We start from the raw sequence: 25,431 nt of genomic DNA, 5'->3' as shown, positions 1-25,431 counted from the left end.
GTCAGTTCCTGCATTCCAGTGGTTTTTCAAGAAGGATATACAAAGGTATATCCTAAAGAATGAACAAGGTGCAAAGCTTTACTACAAAAAACTTAGTAAATGTACAACTCTCCATTCCAGCAAACTATCAAACAAAAGTCATAAAGTAATGTAAAGCCTAGAAAGAATACTTATGTAAACTCTGAGACATGTTTATATTCAAAATTTGATATTTAGGAGGCTTAAGGAAAAAATAGATTACTCTCTTTAATTTTCTTTTCACAGAAAATAAACCCCAAACAAATAACATATTTGCACAGATATTTTTTAAAACTTACAAACACAGAAGTTAGGAGGTGCAGGTTATGATTTCTGTCATTCTTTGAACCACAGTTCCATCTAATACACATTTGGAGGGCTTTATATCAAGCAAAATTCCATTATTATTCTTTTGAAAAATACTACAGATGACCAAACCCTTTTGAAGCATGCAGGAGGACAAGTATCTTTTCAGGATGAATCTAGGAATGTATCCATAAACAACAGCTCAGGTACAGAATTGAAAGGGCTTAGAAATAAATTAAGACAGAGATTTAATCCCAGGAAAGCTGAGAGATTTAGTGGACTTGTGAATCTAAAGACATTTTTAAAGGTTAAGTGAGAAATCATCTGTATTCATCTGATCAGTCTCTCACTTCAGAAAGGGCATACCCTTGTGCAATGACCATGGAGATGAGGAAGACAGGACCCATGAGGAGGAAGATACAAAGATTTTGGTATATCAGTTTGTATGCTAGAGCTCCCCACCTCCCATTCCAACTGCAAATCTTGTAAACTCTTTGCAAAAAGGGCATCTTCACCACCACCATCATCTTTATTTTTGTCTGAAGAATACCTAGCAGTGCTGACTTACTGCAACAGCAAAGGATAAAGCTCTTGCCTTTTTCAAAGGGACAGTAATATCAATACAAAGTGCTACTGAAAACAGTGCAGTCTAAATTTCACTCTTTACAAAGCAAAATTCAGTTTAGAGCTCACTGATACAGGATGTTACAAGGCTAAGAGATGAAGAAATTGAAAAAAAAAAAGGGGGAATGGATATTTACAGTATTTTATATAAAAAATTAAAATACCCAAAGCTACAACAGTGAAACAAGAGTGTCAACAACGTAGGTGTGTTGATAGCAACCTCATAGAGTCAATCAGAATAAGCAAAGACTAGGAAAGGCTACCATAGCAATTTTGCTTCATAATTCTCTGTAGAAAGCTTGTCTCATGATTGCCTGCTGTGTGACAAACACAATGTACTGAATGCTGATTCTAATAGTTTCCATACTCTTCATTCAGTTCATTTTAAAGTAAGACATTAAAACTACCCAAATAATTTATGCTACAAGTCTTTTTGCTTGATATTAATTAACAATATACAGTTGCAGAACTATAATGCAAATTGAATTTAGAAAGCCTAGACCTTTCCCAGATTAAAATTTCTTTATCCATTTGAAAGTGCTTTGGAATTTTTGTACTGAGTTCATCAAACCATTTGCTAGACTGCAACAGCCTCATTATAAAAATTATTCCGAATTCCAAACCCTAAATCTTGTATGGTGTTCCAGGAGGCAAAAGGAAAATATTTAGAAGCCAGTTGAATGACGACCTGGGTTCTATTTCAGAGCATATCTTTCCCAGCTGAAATCCAGGACATCTGCATTTCTAAAATGCATTTCTGAAGATATTTGGTAAATATATCATACCAAGCATTTTATTTCCACAAGTCCTTTGTTTTAAGTCATAAATAGCAGTTGAAATATGTGTCAATGATTTTAATGTAAAGCTTCCAACACAGCCCATATTCATTTCTTATCCATTTTGTCTCCAGTGAAGTGTGTTTTAATAAACTTCTTATTTTACTGATAAATTATTTTACATTTGATAGAGTGGCAACATTGCTGCATTTCAACAAGGATGCAGTTATTACCAAACCTATATCCACATATGAGTTTTATGTATTTTTCACCTACCTTCAGAATAGCTAAGTTCTTCCTTATAAAATCAACAGCCAAATCACTCTTAGACTTTATGAAGTGTCTCATTTCTTTCTTCATTCTCAGGTGACAAGGAGGGAGAGAAGTGAAATTTACCCTAGGACAGCTTTTTTCTGAGTTTATGTTTTGTATCTATTCCTTGTTATGTTTTAATAAGCATTGATTTGGTTAAAATAAGACATCCTCAGCAGTGGAAGAGGTTTTTTCCCTCAGTTTTTCCTAAAGATAATCAAGACACTATTAGCCTGAACACCTCTGAAAATGTGCTCCTCAGTCACATCCCTTGATGGAGTTATCTCATAATTTGCTATCATGTATTTTACAAATTTTGGTGGTCTGCTTTGCCTCAGACTACTCCAGTTGTTCCAGCAGGACACAGATGAAACTTCAGTCTTTCATGGGTACACATATTTGATTCGCTTTTAAGCAGATCAAAAGAAGTGGATCAAAAAACGCCACATTTTGGAAAATTAATACAGAAATCTAACACTAGCATCAGAAGCTGTAAATCAAAAATGGAAATTGCAGAAAAAGAATGGTAATTTAGCTTTAAAATTTAGGTAGTTTTTCCTAACTGTCAAGTAACATGACTGAAAATTTGGGCTTATGATAGAAAACAAGGGTCAAAAAAAGCCTTGAAATACTTTGAACTCTGCCTTGCTGTAGATCCACTTCAAAGCTGAATGGCACCAAATTCTTAATCCAATGAAATTTTCTTTATTTCTGGTAAATTTTAAAATTTGGACACAATAAAGCAACAGACTAGAAATATAGGATATAGTCAGATACAAAGGAGTTCAGAGCAGAAGAAAAAGAAAGTTTGTGATGCCAGACATATTTATTTGATTTTCCACATGCTCACCTCTCGTAAAGAGACTGAGCAGTATCAGTTGGGGAAAGCATAGCAACATACCTTCCCTTCAGCTGGTGATGGCAGCTAATGTTTTAGCTGTCCTCACCCTCCTGCCCCCAGCTTGCTCCCAACACAAGCTCTGCAGAAGCAGTTCTGCAGCCCATTCAGCCTTGGGGCACTGTGTCCAGCACATGGGAACCCCTCACAGGGGATGTGCCACAACAGCTCATGCAAAATGAATGATAACAGAAAATTTATTGCCTTAGAATTACCTAGTTAAGCAGTAGAAAGTAAACTCTGTAGGGATTTTAATGAGGAAAAATTGAGCTGATTCATATAGCTTAGAAAGTATGACATGCTGGTGCAATGTGTGGAAATGGGATAGAGCAACTCTTGAGGTAAGCATGTAAGGTACACTGGTGAAAGAAGATGTGCATCAAGAATCCCAAAATGACTCCAAGCATCACAAACATCCGTGACAGCAAGAACAGCTATTTATATCTTTGTCTGAAGATTAGGACACTGTCTATATGTATTCCATACATGCAGACATGAATCATAAAATAACACTTTATGGTAGGTTAAATATTTAGAAAATCTAATAATCTATCTCATTTTCATCAGTCAAAATATGTCAAAACTGCATCAATGTACATAAATACATCTTGCTAGGGGAAAAAAATCCTGGACCAAAAGTTTACTCATTTTTACAAGAAATCAATGGTGAATCAATATTATAGTACTGCCATTTGGATGAAATATGTGACAAAGACCAGTTAAGAGAAATCTGGAGAAATCTGTGGATTAGAAACATTATCATATCTTAGTACTAGCATGCATTCTTATTCATTCCTTGCACAATAAATATTTATGCCTGTAACTGTGAAAATAATATTCCATATATATTCATTTATATTCAATAAGCCCTTTTAAAAGACAAATACCCAACCTTAAATTATTGTTTTTAAATGGAAGCACTAGATTTTGTAGCAAATTTTGTAATTTCTGAACATCTACTCAACCTCAAGGAAAGAAAGCACCCATCTATGACATTCTGCTGTAATACCTATTTCTGCTCAGATAGTGTGCCAAATTACTTGTTCTGATTTAATGTCAGTGGAGGAAGTCCTGGTATAAACAACCCTGCCTTAGGGGAAGTCATGGAAAGCAACAATTTGTCACTTTCTAATACAATGTTACACCATATAAAAACTATACAAGATCATTATCTTAAATAGAAAGTGATTAAAAGTAATACTATATGGTCTACAAGAAAATGCCTGTATTAGTTCACTTTTATCCCTATGATATGTGTGCTGGTTTTTGCTGGGGTAGAGCTAATTTTCTTCACAGGAGCTGGTAGAGGGCTGTATTGGGGATATGTGTTGAACATAGGGTTGGTAATGTAGAGATGCTTTTGTCATTGCTGAGCAGGGCTTATGCAGAGCCAAAGCCTTTTCTGCTTTTCCTACTGCTGTACTGATGAGCAGACTATGGTTGCATGGGAGATTGCGAGCCAGGACAGCTGACCCCAACAGACCAAAGGGATATTCCAGACTATATGACATCATGATCAGTGTATAAAGTGGGGGGAAGAAGGAGGAAGGAGAGGAATTTGGAGTGGTGGTGTTTGCCTTCCCAGGTTCTGTATGATGGAGCCCTGCTCTCCTGGAGATGGCTGAATGCCTGCCTGCCCATGGGAAGAAGTGAAGTAATTCCTTGTTTTTCTTTGCATGCAGCTTTCACTTCCCTTAATAAACTGTCTTTATCTCAATCAATGAGTTTCCTAGCTTTTCTCCTTTCAATTTTTTCTCTGATCCCTCTGGTGGGAGAGTGAACAAGCAGTTTCCTGGGGCTTGGACGCTGGCTGGGGTTAAACCACAACAGCACATTAACTAGAACAAGCTAAGAAATACTCAGTAAGGATATTTTATAGTTCCTGCCTCGGATAGGCAGTCCTGAAATCCTGTGATTAAGTAACTGCATTAAGCTGACATCAATTCTTTCTATACATAAAACAATGCAGAGAGAAAACCAGGGAGAGAGATAGCCAGAGAAAGAGACTTAAGAAATCAAATTATTTTCTGTGAATAAATTACCAGATTAATTCATTCCCCTCTTCTATATCGAAAATCTGTAGGCTGATTCTAGATTCTGCAGAGATATTTGTTACTCCAAAGCTCTATCAAGAGCTTTGAATGAACAATGTGCACAATTTAAAATCTTTTCAGAGTCTATAAGTTTTCTTCCTCAGCTATATCACTGCTTGCTGTTTGTAGAGAAAACTGAATGACTCTAGCTTCATGCTGATATGGAACATTGGATTAACTGGTTCAAAGTGATCCTTGAATGATGCAAAGACAAATATATCCTTGATGCATGAGATGAAACAAACTATTGCATTTTGATGCCTTGGAAACTTGAGGAAAAAGTAAACCTGGAGAAAAGAACATGGAACTAGGAAGGAAGGGGGAAAGTATCATTTGTGCAGATGATGGACAGAGGACCCAGTAGAGGGTGTAATCCCATGAGATGAGGGTTGAAATGACTGCTAAATTGAGTCTTGTCCTGAAATAATCTCTCACCTCAGAATATTAAGGTAAAGAGGGATAAAAAGGTAATATTCCTATCAGAAATAGCTAGCTAATATTTCTATCAGAATCATACAAAAGAGAGAAGTCTGCCATACCTACATCACTACAGTCATAAGTGGATGTTTTCAAGACTCTACATGTTGGAATGGTTCTGATGTTAAGAAAATCAGTTTTATATATCTCCAGAAAACTCTAGAAGGTAGTATCGAGGAACACAATAGCTTGATACCCCCTCTGAGTCAAATTTTAAAAGCATATCTGTACTTGGTACGAATTTTGGGATTTTGTCTTGTTACAGATGTGGACAGACACACAGAGAAATTAATAAACTCGTGTTATGTATATCAGGGCCTTGAGTCTGGTCACATTAATAGAAAGGTGAACCCTGCAGAAAGAGAGGATAGTGATCATTTTTATGTGCCTAGGCACTCATTCCTGTAATATTTTAGCTACATAAAACATATTCTAAATTACTTAAGTAAAGCGATCTGGTCACGAGCCAGTAAAGAACCTAGGAAAAAATAAACCAAGCTGCTTCTGTGGGCCAACATGATCAAAGCCATTGTTTACCCACAGGCTAGCCTAGGAACAAGCTTTCAGTCTTGCAAGGGTCAATCCAGTTCTCCAGCACTTACCTCAGCAGGCTTTGCTGACTCCATCCACTCCAGGTACTTCGATATCACTCCCAATGTGTACCCTCATTCTTTGTGTCCTAAAGACACTTGTGAGGACTGAGAGATGCTCAATTACATTTACAGTTTCAGAACATTTTCTGAAACTGAAGAAGATACCACCATTTGTATTTTCTCAGTTGTCTCAGTTATCTCTATTCTTGAGACTAATAAGACTGGGAATTTCTAGTAAACAAATGACATGAACCAAATAATAAAATTTTACCTTCCCAGTCTGAATCTTTGTCAGCCCTCTTAAAACAGTAGGTTAATAAACCATAGAGAAACACAGCCAAGCACTACGAACAGTAGAGCAAGCTGCAGTACTTGCATTACCTTTACAGGGAACTTTCTGCTCTAGCTAGCAGTTCCTCTGGAGAGTCTTTCATCCCTGACATCTCCTGCCTTTTTTCACTCCACTTTTCTTCTCTGAATTTTTTTTCTCTTTAAATCATGTCATCCTATCTCCCTTCAAGCCTGCCCCCTACACTTTCAATTTTTTCTTTCACTTCTGCCTTTGCTCTTGCTGAAGGAAGACACCATCTGAGGCCCCAGAAAGAGCTGAGTGGTTCTCATCCCTGTTTGTGTGCATTAGAAGTGTACGTGAGTTCTAACAACTTGTTAAAATTTCAAGACTTCATGGCTCTCTACCCCTCTGGTTGCCGTAGGCAGGGTAGAAGCTGAATGGCAGCATTCAATTAAGCTAATTTAATGTTCTGTTCCCTCTCTCAAACAGAAAGGAAACACACCAATCCACAAAAAAAATAGTATGCAAGGCAGGACAAAACATTTGTATTTGCCAGTCTTTCACAAATTGAATAAAACACAGTTCAAAATTAGGTTTAAAAGGCACAGAAATTAGCAAACAGCCATTTGGAAATTAGTTTTTGCATTTAGTGTTGAAAATATGACTGGTATTATTTCAAAAAATAGCATTCTGTGAAAAGAGAAGCCTAACACCTTTTAAAGCAGACAATCCTATCTAGTCCTTAGAATAGTGAGCAGCACCATCCAGTGGCAATTTTTTTCCTATTTCATTTTTCATTAAAGACAGTTTACATGCTGCTGAAGTACCATAGCACCCAACAGGAGTGTTTTCTTTAAAACACACATATTCAGAGCACAGCCAGACTTCTACCAAGATAGATCTAATAATTAGGCAGGCAATAGTCAGTGTAAAATCAATATTCAAATTGGATTAATAATACAAAATTGTTATTATAACATATCAAGCTGTGATCCAGCTGGGGATTTTACTTGCTATTATGTTGCATTTTTGTTTTAATTGAAACCCATCCCTTCCTCATCTTACAGAATTTTACTTCCTTTAAGCTTTCTTCCCTTTCCTGTAGTTAGGGCCGGTAAAAATGACCAGTTTATCTTACTGGTGCTGGCTCTGTCCTTTCAGAGCCTCCTCATTGTTGGCAGTGGCTCTACTCTACAAAAGCAATAGAAATCCTGGCACCTTGGGGGTACTGATAAAATCCTCCTCATAAGGAGCAACTTGCAATGCTCCTGCGCAGCAGATTGAAAGAAATTCTGAACTTCTCAAAATGCACTGAGATCAAAATACACAGAGGTCACAGCCTCCTCCCCAATTAGGGAAAGACATTAGGGAATTGTCTGTACTGCTTAATGGTAGCTCAGTAGCAGGCTGTTCTCTCTGAAAGAATATATAGGGTACCACTTGTTGAATATTTCTCTCTGGAAGACAGGATAGATGGATCTGTTCTGTGTCTGGATCTCCTTGTTTAATCCAGTCATCCAATATCTACCTCAGCAAGCTTTACTGTTTATGTTCTAAAACCAGCTCTCGTGGGGATGGCAAAAGTGCCCTCATCAAAGTGCACACTTTCAGCTGGGGAGGTATGGGGGCAAACAGACTTTTGAAGAGTAAAGGTACTTTAGAGTTGTGGAGACTCCAAACAAGATCCAAAACCATTTGTTGCCCAGGGCAGATGAGGTTAGACTGCTCCAGAGGAAGCTGGATTTCTATTTAAGGTAAGTTTTACTACTGGATTTTATGTTTAGGTTTCATTAGCCTGATTTAGGTTCTGTACAATCCTGAGAATCCCAGTATTTAAAACATCTGGGTTCTTTTACTCCCTACCACACCCAGACAGTGGGGCAGATAAAGGGAAACTTTTATTCTTGCCCAGGAAGGTATGGCTTGGACCCTTAATAAGGAGAGTAGAAGGTTTGTTCTGATAATCTGTCTCTAATTTTCTGGCAAACCCTACAGCACTGTTTTAATTCCTCTTCACAATTTTTTTAATCCTAAAACAAATGAAATCCATAGCAGCAGGAATATATTTTCTCTGACAAAAGGCCAGGGAGTGCATCAGCTACGATTTCCTTTTTTACACGGTCTTTTCCAATAACTGCTATGGATTTTCTTCTGTTCCTTTGCTACCAATCTTATGGAAGGACATATGTGGAGGTGGGAACATTCTAATCCACACTCTTCTCAGTCTGTATTTAAAGACAGATCAATACAAGAATGGATGGGAAGCAAGAAGCCATGCTGACTAAGCTGATCACTTCTATGATCAGTCATATTTTCTGTTAGTTTCCTTATCAGAAAATAATATCCCTTAAGATTAGCCTATTTCTATCACTTAATGTTATGCTTCATAATAGCCAAGGACTATTTCTTCTCTTTTCCTATTCCCTCTCTAAAGCTTTTTTTTTTGATAAAAAATCTGGACTGTAGACTGCAGTAATAACCCCTTATTCCAGTTGTAAAAATGTTTCCTGCCAGTAAACACTGGTTCAACCAGCCTGCAATGACTGAAAAATGATCAGACTAAAATCACATAAAAGTTTTGTTCTCTGGAACTAATTTCTGCTGGTTTGATGCTATTAAAAATCACTCTGATATGAGTTAAAGAAATTAGGCTTAGGGGATGTTTATTCATAATTTAAGTTAGTTAATAATAGAAAAGTAATATGGAGAGAAACTGACACACTCCATTTCCATTAAAGTAATTTAAATTGTGATTATAAGCCCATACTTCATGTTAGTAAGAAACTAGAGCTTTTAAGGCCAGATCTTGCACTTTCAAGTATTTGTGATTTAAGAAGAAATAGAGACATGTAAATGTCATTCAAGATATCAGATCATTAAAATGCCACTTAAAAGATCCTGGCAAGATCTTTCTTAGTGCTAATTGCAAGACAGGGAATGAAGCTAAGTAATATCATTTCTGATAAGTCCTATGGAGACTCTCACAGAATTTCTGATACTTGTTTTACTGCTATTTTTTCTGATATACTTTTCTGCTATTTGATATGCTATTGGCATCTCTTATTTTTTCTTCAATTTTTTAAATTAACTTTGTATAATAAATGTTATTTTGCCTTTTCTCCTGATTAAATGTAATGTTTTACAAAATAGCTTTTAAAAGGCAATTACTTTCACATTTGCTTCTGCTCATTCAAGTATCATAAACAGCTAACACTGCATTTTAAAACACAACACAAAACAAATATATTATTAGGGGAAAGTGTTGGACAAGGGCACACATTAATTCATTTCAATTAATGAGCTCTATCCTTTAATAATTGATGTAAAGCATTCCTCCTTACATATTTCTAATTAATGCAGCTTCAACATAGCTGCAAATATGCAGTTAATAATTAAAAATAAGAGCTTTATAAATCAAAAAAACTTTTCTGCATAACAGCAAAACTTAAATATTTTAACAGATATTTTAAGATATAGATGGGCAGGTAGATTTCTCTTTAGTATAACCAGTATATTATCCCATTTTTTCTAGACAAAAACAGGGACAAGGTGAGAAAGCAAAGGCATCTAACTGTATTTATCTGATACATAACTAATCTGTCTAACTGATAGCTAACAATGAGATTTTATTTGCACTACTTTTCCTTGACCATGCCTTATGAGCAGAAATGATACATCATTCAGTTAACGAGCTACAAATATTCACTTTAGTCACACAGGAAAATGCTTTTCTGGAATAAATTACGGAAATCAAAGAAGGCAAAGGATCAAATACACTCAGCTGAAAGAACACAGATGTTTGGAGCAGGGGTTCAAAAATTAAATTTTCTAGCTTTTTTTTTTTCCAAGTTTACAGTCAAGACAGTATATGCATTTTGAGGATCAAAAATAGAAAAAGCGTGTCTGAAAATGCATCGTAAACTAATTTAATAGAGCAACATCACTGTAGAACTTTCCCATCACTGTAGAATCTCTGTACATCCACCCTTTACACCAGATGTCCCTGTAGACCAATGTGGAAACATACTTGTAACCCATTTCAACCAGTGTTTCCACAGTAATCCTGAATGGTCAGACAGAAGGGCTGAGTTCAACAAAAGTAAACCTGCCACACTTTCTTTCTTTCTTTTTTATTTAAAATGCAGGGGTTTTTGAATTTCCTGTGCAGTTTATGCTTTCAAGAACAAAATTAAATACTTTGTGGTTTTCAACAAGTCTATAAAATAGTATAGATTAGATCAAAGCAGAAGCACCACAAGAAGGTGAATGTTTTTCTCCTTTGGGGCAAGGGGAGGGAATAGGAGACTGAAATGCTAAGAGGGAACAGATTTATATTTGAAGAAAATAATTTTCAAGAGAATTAACATCTAATGAAAGAACAGACGATTGCATAAAGGTAAAAAAAACCAAACAAACAAAAAAAAAGAAAACAGCCCATAAACTCCAAACAAAAAATTAGGCATGACCAAGAGAGTCAAAAACAATATAAAAATTTCAGAGGTAGAGTAGCAAAATTGTGAAGTAAGAAAATATTCATATTTGTATTAAGCCTGAAATTAGAAATCACTGGAAATTAAAGAGGAAAAGGGGCGTCTTCTTCTATGAGAAACATATTTCTATTTTATGAATACATAACATGGAATCAGTTTCAAAAGAAACCACACTGAAAATCAATGCCTGAAGAAATGAAGAAATGAAGTTCAACAGCTTGTCTTCTGAAGAATAGCACATCCTGGGATGTGCTCCTCCACTGACAAGGAGAGGTGCTTAATTTGGACATTTGGTGCTAACATGGAGGCAAACAGCTGCCTCAAAGTAGATTTTACCCTGAATGTTTATGGTGGTAAAAGTTTGGAGAAGACAATTGTTTACAGTAAATGCTCTTCAGTTTCTGGCTGGAACCTCTTACTTGATAATCAGCTCCCATCATCCTGCAGGAAGTAGAAGCTCTTGCAGCCTCTTTTGCACAGACCCTGGTGACTAAGGTAGCAAAGAGCAAGAGGAGAAAGGCAAGAAAAGATTAGAAGATGAGGACAGTGGGGATGAGGAGGCTGTGGCCAAGATCTAGCATTCATGCTTGGGGAAAAAGGGCTGTGCAGGAGGAAATAGAGGCTCTTGTGATTTGTAAGAGATAAAATGCTTCCTTTTTCTTCATTTTAAAAAAGATATGTGAAAATATAGCTCTAAAACTGGTTTGGGTGCTCATAGTGTCTGAATTTGAAGCTGTATTGCAAATAATATTTAATAAAATTCAGGAAAATAATAAAGACTGATAAAAGATGGGGAGCAGCAACACCAAAAGTTAAAATCTATCTCTTTAAAAAATTAAAGAGATAGTTTCTGCAGTAACATTGATTTCTCCAATAGTGATAACAGCTAAAGGGATAGAGAGTGCAATGTGTTGAGAAAGCAGGACTTCAGGCACTGAAGTTATAAATATTGAATACGATGAAAGCCAGTATTACACATTCCAACAATATTAACATCCATTGTTTGCAAGAAATCCACAAGGGAACCATATAACTTAAAAACAAAGAATTTAGAATTTACTCTTGTTGTAGCATTTGTCATTTCTATAGATGCTATGGAGAAAATAGCTAGTATTATGATGCAATATTGGCTTTCCACACTCTAAATTTCAAAAAAGTTTACTTATTTCTACCTTTGAATTTTCAGAAATATTTTTTCTGCCAACAATAGAAAGTTTTCCTTAATGTTTTCACAGAAAGAATAATTTAATGAGCTGTTTAAAGGCTTTTTCTTAAAAATACCAGGAAAAGTAATGTTTTCCCTGTCTCTGCTTTTCAGTTTCTCTTTTATTTACTTTTCCATTAGTTTATTTACTTTTCCAGTAATTTTTCCAAAGCAGATTTTCAGGATGCAAACACAAAAACCCCCCTTTACATACATTTAAAACCTGTTGTTTCTGCAACTGCTAAAAGGTTGCATAGCTGGGGTTGGGGGTTTAGGGGTGGGGAATTTTGTTTGGTTCAACTTTTTTGAAAAAATAAGTTGCGTTTAAAAGTATTAAGACTATTTTGGGACTGTGCTGCATGCCTACACATATTTATAGAAAAATCTAGTCCAATCCCCCTCTGCATTTAATATACTGTCTCATTGTTTATGTATAATGTACACAGAGGCATTTTTAGGTTCAGAAAGAAATAATCATTGCTGAAAAACATAATCTAAATGTCTAAAGCATCTGCTGTGTTGTGTGCATCCATTATTGGTAACTGATTAGGTAAAATTCTACAGCCTTACCCTTTCAATGGGGAACGGGGTAAAAAGTTCAAAATATGCAATGGGTGTGGAAGAAAAATGAGCATGCTGGACATATACACTGTGGAGTACCTTGTAGGCTTGATTTCATTCATTTATTAGTTTCATACTAATGTAAATCAGGCATGATTCAACTCAGAGAACTGACAGTGTGGATGCTCATATGAATTAAAAATAAATTTTTTTAAAATATTCCTCCCCATTTGCAATTCATTTTACAATAACAGTGTTTTCAGTTCAAAGAATTCAGTTGGAGTTCTGTGTTATTTATGATATGTTTTCCATTCTTAGTGTGATGCAATGCATTTTAACTTGATTTAGTACTTCAAGGTTTTGTAACGTTGTTGCAATATATGTTAAAAGTTCCCCGTCCCTTGACTTCATATTAATTCAAGCTCAATTTCCTCTTCAAATAATATAGTTAAAGAACGCCTAAAAGTCACTTATTAAAATATATGTTCATTTTAACCTGTTGAAAGTACACTAAGTTCATAATTTGAGGAACCTTAGAGAAGGTAAATAACAATTTTTTTTTCTTTTACCTTATAAAATAATTAACTTAAAAACAAATTTTCCACACCTTTCGCAATTCTGACCTGTTTTTACTCTCACAATAAAGCTAGAATTCTGTTGAAACATTTAAAAACTTATAGAGCCTAATAGAAAAATATACAAGATCACTGTAACATTAAAAGAACTTGGCAAATTCACTTACAATGCAGAACAATTTCCCCATGTATATCTTATTTATATCATTAACAACACTGATGGTGCATGAAGAAGTTATATACACATTTTAAAACTATATCAAAGCCCAAGACTGAAAGCTCTTCTTGTGCTCCACTTATAGCTTAGGGGAAAAAAATCAAAGTACAAAACCAACTTACTTCCAATATGATCAGCACGTAGACACCTACTAAGATGATGGATGCAACTGTTACTTGTGCCTCTATATTTGCATGAAGGTACTGATGCTTCATGGAGAGAGGAACACTTCCAGACTCCTGCAGGAAAGCCTGAATGTTTATGAAGATAGTGCCTCTGGTGAAAGAAAAAGAAGTTTTGTTTATTCCTGAAATGAAATACCTTTTGTTTTATTTGTGCATTATTTTATATTGAGTACTTATCAATATACCTGTTATATCTTTACAAAAGCAAGCAACTCCTCAAACATCTTCAAACAAACTCTATCCTTCTAAAAAGTATTGTTTAGAAATTAACTCAAGTACAAACCAGTCTTGTAAATACTTTCCAAGAGCAACAAGAAGTCATCCTTTCCTGCCCTTCTGAAACATGCAGTGATAATTACTTTTAAAATGTTATCTTAGTCAAGTCTATGGAAACTCCTCATTCAATGCATTATTTTTCAGTCTCTTAGCCAACCTGTTTGGTATCTGAAAGGTTCTAGTTGTGATGATCTGCTGATTTCTTCTTGAACTTAAGGGTAGGGACCAGTTGTATACCACCTGCAAGAGAGTCATATTCAGCAATATTAGCAGAAGCCACTGGTAGTGATATGTCTCTGATACAGGGTTTTATTCATATTTTTCTCTCTTCTGACCATTTTTTGTGGGTCAGGAATAAAATCAGCCTAAATCAATTCTCCCTGATTAGTTTTGTTGTAGGTGCTCAGGTTTAATCAGACTAACTCATCCTCATACCTTCACTCACTCAGTGAAGTGAAAGACACCTCCAGGATGTCCTCCAGAGGGAGGATGCCAAAAGAAATTTTGCATTGAATATAGAGAAGAAAATTTTAATGCAGGAAGCCCAGAGAAGCCTTATAAAGGCAAAAGAATATGCAGTTTTAATTAAAGTAAGTTTTCTAATGCTGAAATTGAAACATTTTGCAGCAAGAAGCAGCACGGGACTTAATCCACACAGTGGTGATGGAAATAAATGATAAAACACATCTCAGAAAAAGTGAAAGAGAATTTAAAGACTATCACCTGCTGCTGGCGCCTCCTCCTTGATCCTGTGTCTTCACTCTGGCTGATTTGTACAACAATGTATTCCTCTGTTTGCTCCTCAACAACTTGCGCCTCAAATGGGCCTCCTATGTCTAACTTTAACAGAGCAGAATCACGAAAGTCAGTCAGATTCATAGCTATTAGTAAAGTTGTCAAGGTGCAAATTTCCTGTAAAAATGGCATGGGCTGTATAGGCTGTACAAATTCCAGGGGGAAAAAATAGTCAATTTATATTGAAAAAAAATACGTTCTTCAGCTAAATTTCAGGAATTTTGAAAAAAAAAACAAAACTGATGTTTACTTCCTCACCAAATAGTACTGTTTTGACCAAGTTTCCTAATAAAACAAGAGTTACAAGTTCAGAACAAATATATCTTCCCTAGTGACTTTTGGGATTACCAGTGCTTTCATTTGATTTATCAAAGCTTCAAAATAGCATACAGAAATACAAAGAGAGACAGAGAGGTAAGGCTCTTTAAGCACGTGTACTAATGAAAGGCTACACCACTAGCTCAGCAGTTTAAACATCACAGAACTTGTACTGGTGAAAACAGTGTAGAAACTGCAGAGGATTTTGCCTGATTATTTGCTTTTTGGTCAAAGTTTGCTGACAATATTGCAAATATCCGAAAGATATTTTCAACCTCCTTTCAGCTGAAGTACTCACAGACTCTATCACACTCAGCTCCCTCATCTGATTCTTTTTTCTTGAGATATCTCACATAAGGTGTGGTCAAAGTACACTCCTGTTCTAGTATAATTGAAAAATCAGCCAAATCCATTGGAAGTCTGGTTCTATTAGTCCCAATACATCTAGGGCTTTTTAAACCTAGTGTTGTAATAGTCCACTTCTGGCACGGTTGAAAAAAGCATCCCTGTGACTTGGTGGGTGGGGAAGAGAGGGAACAAGGAAAGTTCCACAGTTTGTTTGTTGTTGTAATAGAGCAATATTATAATTGTTTTGCTCTTGTCTGTGACAGGTAGAAAGCTAAAGCATAACCAACAAAAACAAACAAACAAAAAGCTAACAAACAAAAATAACTCCTTAGTTTTACACATACATGTTCCATTGAAATCATGAGGCTTAATCACATGCTTGAACATCTTACGGTTTTAACATGTAATATTTTATTGAGCATACTACAAAGAGAGAGTAAAATGTACCCTTTTCCCAAAAAGATACTTTGTAGCCCTCAAAACTAAGAGACTTTGACAGGAAAAGAAAAAACTCAGGTTAGTTAGAGGACTCAGGGCAGAGCTGTGCTCTGTCCTGCTTTTAGTGACCCCCAGGGAAGATCATCCATGTTAAGTCAGTGTCTAATGGGGAAAGATTTGGGAGATTATGAGGTCCTTCGGGATCTAGAAAAGAGTAATCTCTCACAGTAACAAAAGAAAAAAAAAACCACCCCTATCAGGTGGGTAGCCAATGCATTCAAAGTAATATAAATGTTACCCTGCTTAGCAAGGCAAGCTGAGCAAACACCACCAGTGACACTCACATGCCATTAATTAGAGAATTAAGCTCCCAATCACCTCTTTGCTTAAAGGAATCACACAGGAAAGGATAAAAAAATTATCTCACATATAACAAATCAGGAGACAAGTCCAGTCCAAAGAATTTACACTTACAACCCTTAGCAAACATAAATAAAAATGACAACTGTTCTCTTCTGTTTCTGAAAGTTTTAAAAACAATTTGCCATCACAGTTTTTTTGGGTCACTAGTTGATATATAATAGGAGTCTCAACAGGACCTATATCCATACCTTTAACTAGAGACACTAATTAAACCTTCTAAAAGGTCTGCTCACCTGAAGTCATTAACCCTACAATTTGGGACAACTTTCAATAGTCAGTTTTTCACTAGGAGTGTAGCCACTTACGTCTTGAAAAGCTTCAGGTGCATATAATTATGGCAGCTTCCTTTTAAGCAATACTTTTAAAATAAATCCTGTAATTACCTAGATGACACATTCAGGTGCTTTTAGAAAGGATGTCTAAAATTAAACCTTATTTTCAAGAAGAGTGGCTCCTTTCTTCTTTTTCTCTACAGATAAGGATACTTTTTCCATTCCATTCTGTGCACTCACAAAACCATTATAAAGAGCCATAGAGAAAAAAAAAAAAAAAAAAGAAAGGTTCTCCTTTGATTGCAAGTGCAACAGAACATCACACACCAGTCTGCAATGAGGCTCTTAAATCCCATCAGAGTAATCTTTTTCCAAACAATATTTAGGGACTCTGTCATAATTCCATTGTTAGACTGCAGCAGATTGCAGTCTTTATGAAAGTTGGAATCATAATAAACCAGGAGAAAACTTCAGATATGCTTCCATGAAAAAAAAATTATTTTTTTATCAAGCTGCATTTCAGAATATTTTTGTTCTGCCTTACCTTGTTTTTATATTTCCCTTAAATTGCCAGGATGTGATTGCCTCTAAATTTTAATCATTCAGATATGGACAACTTTTGGGAAAACTCTCTTTTTACTTCTAATACTCCCTTCTATTCTGCAATTCAAGCATGCTTTTCCTTTCCTGAACATTTCTTTTGTAATGTGTCCTCCAGTGTGCCCCTTTAAAGCAAAAAATCTCCCTGGGGAGATTTACAGACAGAGCTGATATTTTTTTTATTTCACTTCAGCTAAACTGCTTGATTTTGATACAGTTCTATTCCTGAAATCACATTATTGCTGTGAATTAGCCCGTCAAGGGATTTGGGTTTGTGTTTGCTCTGTCAAGCATTACACTGCGGCTGTCTGTATTTACACCTAGCACCAGAGCAGGTCTGCTGCTCCCAGCTGAACCAAGAGCTGTGTTTCCTGATCCTGGTTTCCTGAAGAGGTTTTGAGGAGTATGTGGCAGTCACCTCATGTTACTTTATTTTTATGTGGCTTATGTAGACAATATGATGGAATGGGATGCAGTGGTTGAACATTTAAACTGGTATTCATTCACCACAGTTCCCGCTCCTGTACTTTGGGCATATGCATCTGATGGTTGCTTCCCTAAAATCAGTGATAAAAGGGTGCTGGTTAGATAGAATTCATGGCTTCATTTTGGACCACTACATGAAGATGAGAATAACTGCTCATGAGGAACATTCACTCTCTCTATTAACTATAAAAAGAGCCTAGGATGACTAACTCAGGAGTAGCTGAGTCAGTTCCCAAAATACTGAGTCGCTGCTCTACCCTCTATCATGTAATTATTTCAATATGTAAGAGGCAGCCAAAAAAGCCCTCTTTGACAGAGATTCTCTGTTGTATTTGCACACAGATGGCTGACTTTATGCTTTCTTTAATATCTATTTGTATATCCTCTTCTATATACTGTAGGATGGACCTTGACAATGCTATGTCTATGGATTATTTTTCAGCAAGTTTCTGAGGTAGTTATACACCACTCATACTGATTTATGACCACATCACTTATGCTAGTTTCTCCAGGATATCACCATTTTAAAGCAGCCTTTTCCTTGGATCTTAGCATCCATTTTTGCATATTGCCCTTAACTGGTGTTATTTCTGCATTAGTATTTGTGCTTTTCTTTTTTTTTTTTTTTTTTTTTTTATTTCCTATCCCTGTTCTCATCTCTGGTGAGGATTTTTCTACATCACCCCTTCATAACATAACAAGTTAAACCACACACTTCTCTGTCCCTATTGGCTTCCCCAAAGCTCTATAAACTTTTTATTTTCCTCCTTTTTTGAGTGCAAGTAATCCAGATCCATTATTGTCTACAGTGGATACATCCTTTCTCTCTGCTCCATCAGTTTGAGAAGTGTGTAACAAACTGATTTCTACAGCATTTTATCAATTGTGTCTTGAGATTCTGTTTCTTGGCTGCCTCTGCACGTGGTCCTGGTCGTCATCCATCTATTTAACAGCTTGAACATTGCCTGCAGGCCTAAATGCTTAGTACATTTCCAACAACATCAAAAACAGAAACAATTTTAAATGCTTTCTGCAAGGAAAAATTATGGAGGGGACTCTGCCAGTAGAGAACTAGAGTTACAAAATAAGAAAATATTCAAAGGCGGGGGGAAAGAATTAAAGGGATTAGAGAGGTTTTGTAATTAATTGCATTAATTTATGCTCCCTGGAGAAGAACCTTCAAGGAAGCTGAAAATTCTGCTAAAATATGACTATATTCTTTGTCTCACAATCCTTCTTTCTATATATACACCTCTTGCTCAGGGAGTGGGTAACGTTTTCCATGTCACCAATGGTCATGGCATGATTGCAAGTTTTCTAGTGACCTTTCCTTGCTCCATGATGAACAGTTGCACCATCAACACAAATTCATTAAGAAATAATTCAAAATTACACAACTTCAGCAAGGAATTTGATAATAAGGAGTCTTAAGTCAGCTTGTCCTAGAGACTCCTCATCCATACATGGAATTGTTCTAAATAGTTCCACTGAATCCAAAGAAAAGAGAAATCTAGCCTATGATTTAAAATTCAACATATTTTTACTATTGAGATACATCTTCTACTTTCTGAATTTGAGACCTTAATCCTGGACTGGAAGTGATAAAATCTCTCATGGAGAGAATAGAAATACATCTATGAAAATGGCCCCTGTCTTGTCAATTTGATATCTCTGGTTTTGTCTGATTTGGAATAAGCAGATACGCATTCAAGTGTGACTCCAGGTTATGTACTTTTTTTGAGTTTGATTTTGAACATAAAGAGTAAGTGAGTAAGACACTCTCTATGCTGGGTGCTGTGAAAATATTTAATTTTTAAAATGTCATCCTTTGCTCCAAAAATTTAACTGGGGAGATATCAAATACCTAAACAATCAGATAATCAGATCAGGACTTTAAAATATGCTTACAAAAATCCAAGATCCTTGGCCAGACTTAGGAAGAATTCACAGTCCACTCCCAAGGTAATTTTTGACAATCAGTCCAAAAAAGCAAAATTAAATTGCTTTGCTCACACTGATCTAACCTTCCCTCACCTATAACATAACTGGGTGCAAGTGCAAATGTTGAGAGGGAAGAAAAGGTAGTTACTGAGGGACAGAATAAAGATGGAAATTCACACTTCAGCGAGGTAGGTGTGAGATCCATTGCACAGATATGAGCTGAAGACTTACCATTTTTTGAAAAAGAAAATATTCATGCTATTGAGAAGTGTAGAAATAGCTATAACTGTATGAGATACAGTGAAAAAAAGGCACTGTATCAGGGAGACAGACATTTCTCTAAATTACAGTGAAATAGCATACAGTTTGATTGCATAATTCCTTAAAAGCATGATGAATCCCAATTACTTTTTGATTTCATGAAACCTAGTTCAAGTCAAAAAGTGACTGTCTAGTTCTGCTCCAGTTGTCCATTCCCTATTGCTGGACAAAAGCTTAAAATTTGCTTAGATCAGGGCAGTAGTTATTAGAAACAAAAGAATGAACACAAAGTATATTTAGTACTTCAGAAAATTTTTCAAGTCTGAAAACGTATGTATGTTGTGAAGAACAAGAATATTTCTCATTCACTCTTTGATCACCCAGTTAATGGAGAGACATTTTCTGAAGGTCTGAATGGTCAAAGAGTTAAGAAAAAATAAGAATGTTCCTGTCTTAGATTAGTTACATGTAATTAAACAAGGAAATGCTGGAATTTATTCAAACTCTATATCTCTTCTTCTATCATCTTAATAATTAAAGATATTCTCCTCTTAACATACAGCCTTTGAACAAAAGATGTGAAAATGCTTCACATATTTTACATCAACAGTGATATTGAATCTTGCTTCCTGCAGGAAAGATCCTCAAGTCAGGCTTCAGTATAAACTCACTCCTTGCTGGTATTATAGAGTTGACTGTTAGAATTTAAAAACTAACGAATCCCAAGAATTTATATTCAAAGAGAGACATTACCAATATTTTGAAAAGCTTTACTAAAATCATTGGATTTATGTCTGGTGCCCATACAGAAATCAGTATTAAAAAAAAAAGCCAACCACACACAAAATTACAGTCTCAGAAAGCTTCTATTAATTCACAGGAGGCAAGATGTTGTTTCCAGAATCTGCAGCCAGCACACCTCTCTGTTACATGCCAGGTTTGTACCCATGGGGGTGGACAAAGCCATGGGAGATACACGTGGGCTAATAATAAAGAAGGTAATGGGAAGAAAAATTGCTGGAGTAAAACCAAACCAGAGATACATGTATAGCAACACAAACAGAGATCTCAGCTGAAAAGCACGTCACCTCCACACCAGCTAATGAAGGCCACTCCCAGCACCAGAGAAGGAAAGTCCTGCCCCTAAGCAAATTTGAGATTTCATGGGCATGGCAGAAAAAACCAAAAAAATCCAGCTGACACCAGGATGACAAGGAACATGAAGTCCAAAAGTAATCACTCGATTTGTTTTTTAAAAGTATTTCACACTTTCTTTTGACTTTTCTAGTGTATGGAGATACATTGCATACATGAGCAGACACTCATAACACAACAGTGTGCTTGGGCACTTCTGAAAATAAACAGAACTAAGAGGAAGGAGTTAAAAAAAATAGTGGCTATTCAACGCTTCTAAACAGCTTTTGAAGCAGAAGCAAGAGGTAAAATTTGCTCATTTGCAATTTTGGCATCATATGAGCTAAGACACTTATTTTCCACCCAAAGTCTCATACGATAACCTCCAAGGGCTTTGTGGCAAGGGCTACTGCAGCACACCTGGAAACCTACCGTTAAAATGTTGTGGTCATTCAGAGAGTAGCCCGTAGTGTCCATTGGAAGTACTGCAGTCTGTCAGCCAGTGTAAATTGCACCTTCAGCACTGCTGTCTGAATGGTTAACATTGCCTAGGCCTAGCCAAGAAGTGAAATACTTTCTTCACTATGCAATAAAGTGGAAGACAACCACGTGAACTTACTGCTGGGCAAATGGAGACTGACAGCGACAGAAAGAGGACATTCAGGGTGGCTGGTGCCTTTTACAAAACTTTTTTAGAAATGCAGTCTTTCTCCTTGACTCTTCTGCTTGAATTGCTACATCACCTTGAAAAAGAAGCTTGGCTTTGCTGGATTGCTTGCCTTTCACTTTTCCCCAGCTCAGTGACATCAGACAGCAGACGGAATATCTAGTTTTCAAGACACATTACACAAACTAAAAAGCTCTAGCTTTGGGTTTGTCAAGTAAGAAATGGAAATGCTATATTCTCACTGTCTGACAGCTATTTGTCTCAAAGTGTCCTGACATGATAGGTAAAATGTGAAATACAGGAACACTTGTTTGTCTAAATTCCTAGTCCCAAATGCAGTTGCCTGAAACAAAGGGAATATTTGGCCGCAGAGCTAATTTGTACAATACAACAGCTATGGGTCCAACCCAAGTCTGGAAAGAGAGGAAATCCTCAATTTATGCTACCGCATTTGACTAAAACTTGAACTTAAAGACCTGTTTTCAATTCATCCTCGTTTGGCAGATAAAGCTGTGACAGCCATGGTGCTGTTCAACACCACACTACAACACCATAGGAACTTTCAACAACAGTTTCAAGAAGGACCAAAAACACTGATGTGAACAGGATATTGGTGGGAGTATACAGCTGAGGTTGTCATTTGTCCTACTAAAAGTCCATTTGCTTCCCTCCAAAAAGCAATCTAAACTTTTAATTATAAATTGCCCTAAAGCACTAACATTTTCTTCCTCATTTACCCTACTAATTAGTGCATTATATAGCGTCATTATTGGTGACAGTGAGAATGCTAATAGTTAAATCTATTTAAAACGGACTCTCCCTGCCCAAAGCTATGCAACTGACCAGTTATATAGAAGAAAAAAGCATTGCAAAAATGAAGACCTACTGCACCTTTTCAAAAAAAGGGACTTTGCAGGACCTTGGGAAATATGTCTATAGGTGCATCCTCTTTTAACACTAGTGAAATAAGAGTCAAGCAGATTTCTGACCAGACTGATTTAACTAGAAATATAGTGGGAAGAATAAATGTCATTAATTTGCAAAAGTTTTTGTTTGTTCTCCAAATGAATGTTCAACCCTCAAAGACTTTTCACATTCAGATCTGTATTGACCTATGATTACTAATTTTTATTTGGGGTTGTTCTATTTCTTGTTCTTCTAAACAGTTGCTTGGCCCCAGACAGGGGCCATTCAGTACAACTTGGAGAGGGAGTACTTGGGCCGGTGTCAAGGACAAGTCCAGATGCAGCCAAGGCTCTGAGATCACCCTGTCCTCTTAGGGTACAAGACAAAAAAATACACACCCTTTCAACTACTTTATCAATGAAATATCAGGTCCCTTTTTTACCAATGAAAGAAGGATACAGAAGCTTTCCAAAGGTGATACGGCCAACATCTGCCAGGGCATACTTTGATCTGGATAAATGCCAAATAAAATCTAGGGTAACGATAAAAAATAAACATTCATTAGTAACACAAAAACTGTCAAAAACCTGCTAAACTTATCTCAAATACTTTAAAAAGACTCCTTCAAATTGCACATTCAGTTGTGAAATTGTTTCACTATTTTTAAGTATAATTCCACCACAGTTGAAAAGCACCTCTGGGATACTTAACATGGGTAAGTAATATTCCTTCAGTTAATTTACAGCCAAAGTCACATATTTTATGCACTTTTTCAAAATGTCTCTTAGGACAACCTTCAGGATCTGCCTGGAAAGCAGCACCCATATCTGAGGAAATGCAGAGTGTCGTCTATTTTCTTCCTGGCACAGAAGCCATGCTACCCCAAAAGGAATTCCTCACAGCCACTAAAAGAATTAATTCCAACTTTTTAAAATTTTTCTCTAGACTTTCAGTTGAAGATTTTGCTGAATTTGAAGATTTTTCTAAGGGAGGGCAGCATTTTGGCCACCTGAAGAAGATGCCAACCCTCCCCATCACCTTTTGCCTTTGACACAGTGAAGCACTGTCATTGATGCAGCATCCTCCCAGGCACAGCTTTCCCTATGAGCATTCCTCAGGTATCAGGATCAAAAGATCCATCCTAAATTCAACAAGCATCCTTAAGGGACCTAAAAATTTGGGCTTAAGCTGCTTCTTCCTCCAAATCAACTGCTTACCCAACCACATTGTCCTGAGAGGCAACTAGTGCACCAAATGGGACTACGACTAGACATGAAGCCCTGTACAGTATTGTCAGTTTTTGCCTCAAGACGTTTTCTGTGTGCTAAGAGAAAATATCGTAGCTCATTTTGATCTAATTCTAAAGAAATGGGGGCCAGGGGAAGATTACAAATTCAATACTTACAGAGCAGACAACTACAAAGATAAAGAGGCCTGAAACTTTCAGGAATTTTAAACAGCATCTGAAACACAAGGAAACACATATTTACTACCTGGATAGTTTAAGAACAACTTTTCTGTTCTCTTAACAGCTCTGACATTTCAGAAACATCATGCTAAGCACTTATGGGTGATAGTACATCACATCAGAGTGCAGAAACCACAAAGCAAGGTCAGCAAGGACTTGGGAAGCCTTGGTGATCATCAAGGCTCCTGCACCAGCTCTGCTGCCAGATGGATCTCAGCTCACAGGAAGAAGGATTTCCCCCTGGAAAATCTAAGGGAAGGCTGCAGAATGAACAGGTGCTGGATCCTGGAACCACTTTTCCTGCTTCTGGCCCCTGGCATACCCTAATCTCCCTCCGCTGATTCTTCTCTCTCCCAGAGAGACAAAGGAGCATTGCTATCACAGGGAGGTGGCATGGCTGTGCTGAAAGCACAGGTTGTTGCGTAGACAGATGGTGTCACGAGCGACTTCCTCAAAACTGGATTTACAATACGCACCCTGAAAAGTATTAGAAAATCCAGTTTGAAGACAAGAACAAGCTTTAAGAATCTTCTGGGTTTAACAGTATTTTTTGAAACCAAATATACTTCATGAGCATAAATCTACTAACAAAACTGATTTCTTTTTCCCATGGTATGCCTGTGCCCATTGAAGGAACGCCCTGTTCTGAAAATGAGATGCCACAAAATATTCTGAATTGTCCAAGCTTACTACTGAATGGGTTAGACAAGAACAACTCTAAATTAAAACATGGATGTTAAAAGTGCATGGTCTTGAGAAAGAAATCTTAAGATTTAGCATTTTAAATTACCATTTTTTAATCTTACTCAAAAGACAACTCAACTAAAAATTTTCTGTCTGCCCATCAATATGTTATACTGATGCCTTAATTTACAGAAGCCTTTATGTAGGTTTGACCTCGTTACATATTTTCATTTGAAAGCATCAATATTCTTATTCTGGTTGTGGTTTTTTTAAGTAAACATTCTAACCTTGTTTTTCTGACAGAATGACAAATGCAGGGGTTGATTTAAACCTGACAACAAGCAAGAAGGAAAACATTTCAAGTTACCAGGATAATTAGTTGAAAAACGAAGAGTGCAATAAAAAGCTGCATTGACAGATGCTACAGGACAAAATATTAAAGCAGAATAGTCTGAAGATTGTTAGAAATAATTTTTAATCACAGTGGAAATAATTCCCTAAATCAATTAATTGACAAAAAGCTACAGAAATTACTGGAGACCCATTTTTCAAAATCATTGTTTTGCAAAGTTTCCTCCTTCTCTAGAATTTTCCAAACAGCAGCTAATAAAAACCATCAGCTAATAAAAATGTGTTGTCACAAACTGGTACAAAGGGACTAAAGTCCCCTATTTAATACAAGTAGTAACAACTTTACTCAAACTTTGCACAGCATGAAAATCTAGAGAAGGAAGAGGAAAAGGAGAAGGAAGCCAGTTAGGTGGAATTTCTTCTAGAAATTCCAAGTAGCCCT

The 25,431-nt window shown here is 36.4% G+C and overlaps 1 protein-coding gene across 4 annotated transcripts in view; it reads right to left on the bottom strand.

The window, feature by feature from the left end:
* OCA2 (OCA2 melanosomal transmembrane protein) overlaps positions 1-25,431 on the bottom strand; it is a 186,293-nt gene that overhangs the window by 111,910 nt on the left and 48,952 nt on the right. For all 4 annotated transcript variants that reach the window (XM_038148622.1, XM_038148613.1, XM_038148627.1 and 1 more), the window contains 5 exons: positions 23,892-23,949; positions 22,946-23,018; positions 14,621-14,778; positions 14,055-14,137; positions 13,559-13,712 (listed from right to left, as the gene is read on the bottom strand). In XM_038148622.1, the coding sequence (XP_038004550.1) occupies positions 13,559-13,712; positions 14,055-14,137; positions 14,621-14,778; positions 22,946-23,018; positions 23,892-23,949 (526 nt within the window). The remainder of the gene's footprint in view (positions 1-13,558; positions 13,713-14,054; positions 14,138-14,620; positions 14,779-22,945; positions 23,019-23,891; positions 23,950-25,431) is intronic.

The sequence above is a fragment of the Motacilla alba genome, chromosome 1 (genome assembly GCF_015832195.1).
Source record: "Motacilla alba alba isolate MOTALB_02 chromosome 1, Motacilla_alba_V1.0_pri, whole genome shotgun sequence".
Classification (NCBI taxonomy): domain Eukaryota; kingdom Metazoa; phylum Chordata; class Aves; order Passeriformes; family Motacillidae; genus Motacilla; species Motacilla alba.
This window is presented reverse-complemented; position numbering and strand designations above follow the sequence as displayed.